Raw genomic sequence first — 6482 nt, forward strand, 5'->3', positions numbered from 1 at the left:
AACTTTGAGGTAGAAGACAATAATAGAATTTAGTACAACACCTCTCTTGAATATGTCTGATGTATCGCCTGTTTTTTTTTTTTATTTAAAAAAGGCAAGTGATGCATTTGGATCACAAGTTTCTATATAAATGTGGTCTGATGTCTTAAACGCTGATGGCTAATAACGATTTTTTAAAGACATGTTGGTGGCTTTAAAAAAAAAAAAAAAAGCCCTATAAACTGTGACAGTCTTCAGACACACATGTCCTACAATTCTGATCAGCACCAGAAACGATGAGATCCTGGACATGGACAGAGGTTTAGTGCTCAAGTGGAGCTCCCTGGTCCTTCGACTGATCTGACAAGTCTTTAAAAAAGAAATCAAATGAGCAAGCAGCGTTGAACACCCTGTTGGCAGCGAGCAAAACCTGAATGCATAATCAGGAAATCTATTATTAACCTGATAAAGATTTCAACAAGCCTTGAATTGCCTCTCAACCTGGACGGGTTTAATTAAAAACCTTGAAGCCTCGGAGCATGGATAGGACTAAGAAACTCAGGGGCAATGGTACCACCAAATAAAAGAAGAATTTAGCAATTGAATATCAGTTATTGTTGCTTTTTTGTGCTGACTGTCTTGTGAAGGACATTGGTTTGGTAATGATTGTATCTCAACATACACAACAACACAAATCGACGTATGTGATTTAGAAACACATCTTGGTGTCATGAAGATATTGTCCAAAAGTTGTCTACCTTTTTTTTCCCTCAGCTTTGTGAAAACAGACGTGCATGCACATGCAATCGGCCCCGACTCAACGGGGGACCCTTCAAACTGCTTTTCTTCACAGAAACGAAACGAAACAATGAAAGGATGTGAAGGGAAACCCCTTTAGCTATGGAAGAGAATGGAGTGCAGCTTTGTTTAAGTCAGATCCTGTGTTGAAAAAAAAAATCTAATACATTACTCATGTTTGCATGTTCAGGTATGATGGACATATATATGCACAGCAGGTTGCTTGAACAGCTGCACAGGAACTTTCCACTTAGTCAGTGGAGCCACCTCATATGATGTGGCATCATGTTGTTGCAGGTCTGATTTCGAAAGGACAGGACATTATCTTTACTGGTTGCTGTGAAGAAGCAGGCGGGGCTAAGTACTTTTCCCACTTAGTTGAGCCAACATTGTCATTACCCAATCCCCCCAATGAGACAATTTAAAGTTGAGCGTCTAACACAAGGTTGCAGTTGCATCTAGCGGATAGCAGGGAGCAGTGTCTGAATCCACCAGGTAATGCTTGCTTTGATCATTTTTCTTTGTGGTGAACGGGCTCCTCTTACATGCAAATATCAGGAATAATCCACATGATGTGAAAGGTACGTGCATGTATTGTACGAGCAGTGCAGGGGTTCAGTGAGTTCTCAGGTGCTGTCACGTCCTGGAGTAGCACTCAGTGTTCTTTGCAGAGTAACTCACATGCTGTCTGTACATACTGAAACTTTGAAAACATATTTCTCAGCACTGTGTATTTCCTGGGCGGCATGCTTTTATTTGTAGGACAACAAACTGAGTTATGACTCAGTCCAGCTTGAAATGTCTGTGATAATGACTTAATTGCGAGGAATATGTTATTTGCAAAATATAACTCATAAAAGCTGTGATGGACTGGTGACCTCTCCTGGGTGAATCCTGCCTTTTGCAGCCTCCCAGCACCTAAATTAGGATAAAATGATATAGAAGACAGTCTGATTGATGGATGGATTGGCCACACAAAAGACTTATATTTATCACTGCTCTTATGGTGCAGTTTTCTGTCTGTGGCACCCTTTCAGTAATACTGGTAGAAGGAGACAGCTCTCTGTATAGTTGTGACTGCAACATCTATTCAAAAACACAGTGTCATTTCAGTTTTGGTCCCTCATTTAGCACCTCTTTTTTTTTTTTTACAAAATATGCACTGGCTTTTGTCTCTATGGCTCACTGAGTATTTCTTATTACTGCAGATACAAGCAAAAAGGACTCCGTAAGTGTCTAGAGTTTGGAGTGTCCTCTGTGTTTTCAATTAGGCGGACCACTATCACCACCTACTGCTGTTTTGTATAGTTTGTGTTTTCAAGGTGACGCCGACAGTTTTTTTTTTTCTTCCACACAAATGTCTCCAAATCGTGATCAGCTCCCCGCCCCTCATTGACTTCCTGTGCCAGCTTCAGAGGAAGTAACATAGCTGCAACAAACTTTCCCACCATTCTGCCTGGCTGTCATTCACACCCAGCAGGAAGGCATCATACGCCTGACACAAACTAGTAGTGTGGAAAGGGATTAAAACAAACAAACACAAATTAAAACTTCGATATTTTACACACATAAAGATGAAACTGCAAAAAAAACAACAAAAACAGCAAATCAAGACAAACTGAAACAAGAGAAAAGACTAAAATGTTCACACGATAGTATTGCTTTAATTTTTGCTTTCTATCACAGTATTTCTGTTTTGTTGTTTTTCTGCATTTTTCTCACTGTCTATTCCCATCTCGTTGTCAATGTGGTCCATTCCCTGTGATTTCTTTCCAATTCCCTGGCGTTTCTTGTTTTATTGCTTGTTTCCCAGAACTGCACTTTGGTAGTTTTCCAGTCATTCTCTGCCTGTTCTCCTCCTGTCAAACCTGGGTCAAACCTTCTCATCCTTTTTGTTAGTGTTTAGCCCCACCCCTCATTGTTACCGCTGTCGCTCTCTTTTTCTCGCCTTTTATTTTTATTCTATTTTGCACCTTGTTCATGTCCTATTGAGTTTTTCCTCATGAACTCTGATTTCGTTCCATAGTTGTTGGTTAGTTTTTGATTTAGTTTTATTGTCATTATAATTACTTTTTGGTTTCTCACCAAAACTGAGAAGATGTATCACACACACTTTTATCTTGGAAGATGAGAGGAAAAGAATTGTTTCTCATGCATCTCATTTTGATAGGACAAACATCAACTCAGAGTGCTGCACACTTGTTGGATACTTTTTGACTTAATGATATAGAACATTTAAGCTGCAGAGGAAGTCTTACATAAGTTCTGGTGAAAAAGAAATGTGGTAATCGTACAAACCTGTGGTAATATGCTGTTGTCCTCAGAAACATTGTATCACACTTCCTGTGAATTACTGGTTTACCTTTTTAAACCTGTGTGAGCCACTGACTTCTCCCGATTATACTTGTTTCATTTACAGATCCTTCAAATCAAACCACACCGTTGAAACAAAATGGCCGATGACTGGCAGGAAGAATACAATTTTGCAGTTGAAGTGGCAAGAAAAGCCGGGGCGGTATGTTCCTGATTGTTCTTCTGTGTTGACAACGTGAAGTGCAACATCCAGTATGAAGCCAATTGTCCTATTGATTGTTAAAGTGACTTTACGACAGTTGAAAACACATTATTAGTCACACATGAATGGTGGAATAGAAGATAGAAATAAGTTGCTAATATCGTAATAAACATATTTAGATTGCAAAATAGCATTTTTCCAAAACTTGTATGAATTATTTCCTTTTCCAAGTTGCACTATAAAATCACGTTAGCATTTAATAGCTGTTGGGGAAATGTTCTGTCAGCATACATTTATACATTTTGTATTGTTACTGAAAATCCATGATTGGGTATCACCAATCAAAAATGCAGGGACGGATAATTGAAAATGTGAAAGGCTAATCAAAGCCAATAATTCAAAAACGCATAACTACAACTGCATTTGATGGAGATAAAAATACTTTTTTGCAGTGTTTGCTCATCGAAATTATATACAGTGAATGTTATTATCATTGTACATTTTAGTAGTTCATTAATTTTTACTATGTTATTATGCTATTGGCAAGTTTTTGGCTTTATTACATTTTAAATGGATAGACTCACTGCATTGCTGGCAGGTATTGCATTATTGCCCATAATTATATAATAGTATATATATATATATATATACCCCCCCAGCAGGCCAGATCAAAAGCATCAAATAAATGCATTTCAAAACCTTAGGAAGTCAAGTGAAACTATCACCTTTCCTGCATTAAGAATCAAACTAATGCAATTAGTTCTAAACTAGCTTTATTTGTCTCATACCAATTAATAGACATTAGTACAGTGATAAATGTGTGTTCAGATGTAAATCGATTATTTTCAATTGCTGGCCCATGTGTTGATAGCAGTCAATATGATAATAAAAGAAGGTGTTTGTTTTTCTTTTCTTTTAAAACAGGTAATTAGAAAAGCGGGGGAGAGTGAAATAAAAATCTCGACAAAGAGCTCCACGGTGGACCTTGTGACTCAAACTGACAAGAGAGTGGAGAAAATCATATGGACTGACCTACAATCTAAATTCAAGGACAAAAATTATAGGTGAGGTGAAATGCCATGCAACATATTAATCAAAAGTGTGGCGGGTCCGTCCTAATTCTAATGGTTGATATTCCATGTTGGTTTATTGTTTTTTTGTTTTTTTGTGTTCTGCAGTTTCATTGGGGAGGAGTCCACAGAGACAAGCTGTGTGTTGACTGACAACCCGACATGGATCATAGACCCAGTGGACGGCACCACCAACTTTGTTCATGGGTAAGATGCTGCTAACACAGGCTGGCAACATCAATTAAACACAATTATTGGATTGATCCCAATAATATCATTCATTAAATATGTTTCACATCGTGGGCGACATCACATAAAAGTGAATACAACAGTGGCTCTGCCTCCTCCTCATCTACTCACTTCACATCTTCAGAAAGTTTTCTCCTATTATTTCATATTAAATGTAAAATCGACCTGTTTTAGTAAAGCAGCTTTTTGGAATAACCTTTGTCCAGAGCTTTAGCTGTATCTCCCTGCTTATGCTAATCGATGTGAACTTCTTCCTCTCATCAGGTTTCTATTTACAAAAGGGAATGATATTGATCTGTACTCCCCAAAAACAAGCAATAGAGGTTTTCTTTAAGGCTGTAATTACACATTAATTTGATATACATTAACGGATTTCTTCACAGATTCCCATTTGTGGCTGTGTCCATTGCGTTTGCTGTCAACAAGGAGGTAAGATCTGATGAAATAAAGCAAAATCCGAATTTTGATCAAAGGTGTTCATACAAGACGTTCATGAAGCTGTTGAAACATGTGCTTCCAGCTGGAGTTTGGTGTGGTGTACAGCTGCCTGGAGGACAAGATGTACAAAGCACAGAGGGGAAAAGGAGCTTTCTGTGACGATGAACAACTATCTGTGTCCGATGTCAAAGGTACTGTAAATACTGGTACTATCTAAGCTGTATACCAAGCAGCGGTCAACACGCTGAGTTCAAACACTAACCTCTTGATGTACTGTCTTCGTAGACATCAAAAAGTCCATCATCATCTCTGAGCATGGCACTGACCGGTCTCCAGAGAAAGTTAAAAAGATCTTCTCCACCATGCAAAGGATCCTCTGCATACCAGTGCATGGGTAAGGGCTCTTGCAATGCATTGTCTGTTCTTTTCACAATCCTCAGCAAAAACGGAGAGATGATTTATGAAGTGGTTTTGGTCGCAGGATGGAGGTGATCAGCCTCTGGACCTGCAGAGGCCTCATGGAAGTTAGAATTGCTTCAATAGGAACCTTCAGTCCGAGTCAACAGCCTATAGATTATTTACAGGGCTTCAGTCATCCGAGTTGGCTGGACTATCAAGCTCCCCAACACTCTGGTCAGCAAAGCACTCAAAGCTGACTTCTGGGCAGGCAGGGAGGTAGAAAGAGTGAAGTGCTCGACAATCCTCTTGGTATCTGCTGTATAGACTTTGGACTTGTTGAACTCTGTTGGGTAGCACCGACAGATGACATGGCAACTTGAATTCTGCTTATGGACACTTCACCTTGGCCTTGAAACAGCTTGGGAACAGAGTTCCTCCACTCCTCTGCCACACTCTAAGCAATAATCCAGTTCCTCTTCATTCAGGGCTATAGGCAGGATTCTTCTTCTTTGACGGGGCTTTTGTCGCTCTCGCTCCAGCGTTAATCCACTCCTCATGAAGCTCCTCCACCTTCTTGAATGGACTTCACCTGACAACAGCCTCATGCCTCTTCCTTACTTATGCGCCTTTTCCTCACAGACTTTTTGTCCTTCAGTTCAACTCCTCAAAAATTTGCTTTCACCTCACACATTGTGACCAGCAGCACTTTCACCTGTCATCTTCTGTGGCTTATTCTCCTGGTAAGAGATTTCATTGTGTGTCAGGTCAACAGCCTCGGCCTTGATGGTGTGCACTGAAACTGAGCTGGGTATTCATGGTATTCATACTGCAAAAATAGTGTTTTTTTTCTTTCCAAATTAGGACATGAAAGATTCTACTATTCTTCTATTTCTCTCTTTATCAGCTGTAAGCTGTAAACCATTTTAATTCAGCATCTACAATTCACAAAAAGTTTTCTTTGAGCTAGTCCCGCATGTTACTGCCACAGCATAAACACACCATGCAATCAAAATTAAGTTTTGACGGCTTTAAAG

General features: G+C 39.4%; 1 protein-coding gene across 2 annotated transcripts in view; it reads left to right on the forward strand.

Moving 5' to 3' along the window:
• The first annotated feature begins 1176 nt into the window (after window positions 1-1176).
• LOC308144295 (inositol monophosphatase 1-like) overlaps window positions 1177-6482 on the forward strand; it is a 6047-nt gene continuing 741 nt past the window's right edge. The window contains exons 1-7 of one of the 2 annotated variants that reach the window (XM_080515383.1): window positions 1177-1272; window positions 3197-3292; window positions 4217-4356; window positions 4471-4569; window positions 4995-5040; window positions 5132-5240; window positions 5335-5443. In XM_080515383.1, the coding sequence (XP_080371509.1) occupies window positions 3230-3292; window positions 4217-4356; window positions 4471-4569; window positions 4995-5040; window positions 5132-5240; window positions 5335-5443 (566 nt within the window). In that variant the 5' untranslated portion in view covers window positions 1177-1272; window positions 3197-3229. Of the gene's footprint in view, window positions 1273-3088; window positions 3293-4216; window positions 4357-4470; window positions 4570-4994; window positions 5041-5131; window positions 5241-5334; window positions 5444-6482 lie in introns of those variants that run through there. The other variant, XM_080515384.1, reaches the window with a different exon arrangement.

This window comes from Blennius ocellaris, assembly GCF_963422515.1.
Source record: "Blennius ocellaris genome assembly, chromosome: 19".
Classification (NCBI taxonomy): Eukaryota; Metazoa; Chordata; class Actinopteri; order Blenniiformes; family Blenniidae; genus Blennius; species Blennius ocellaris.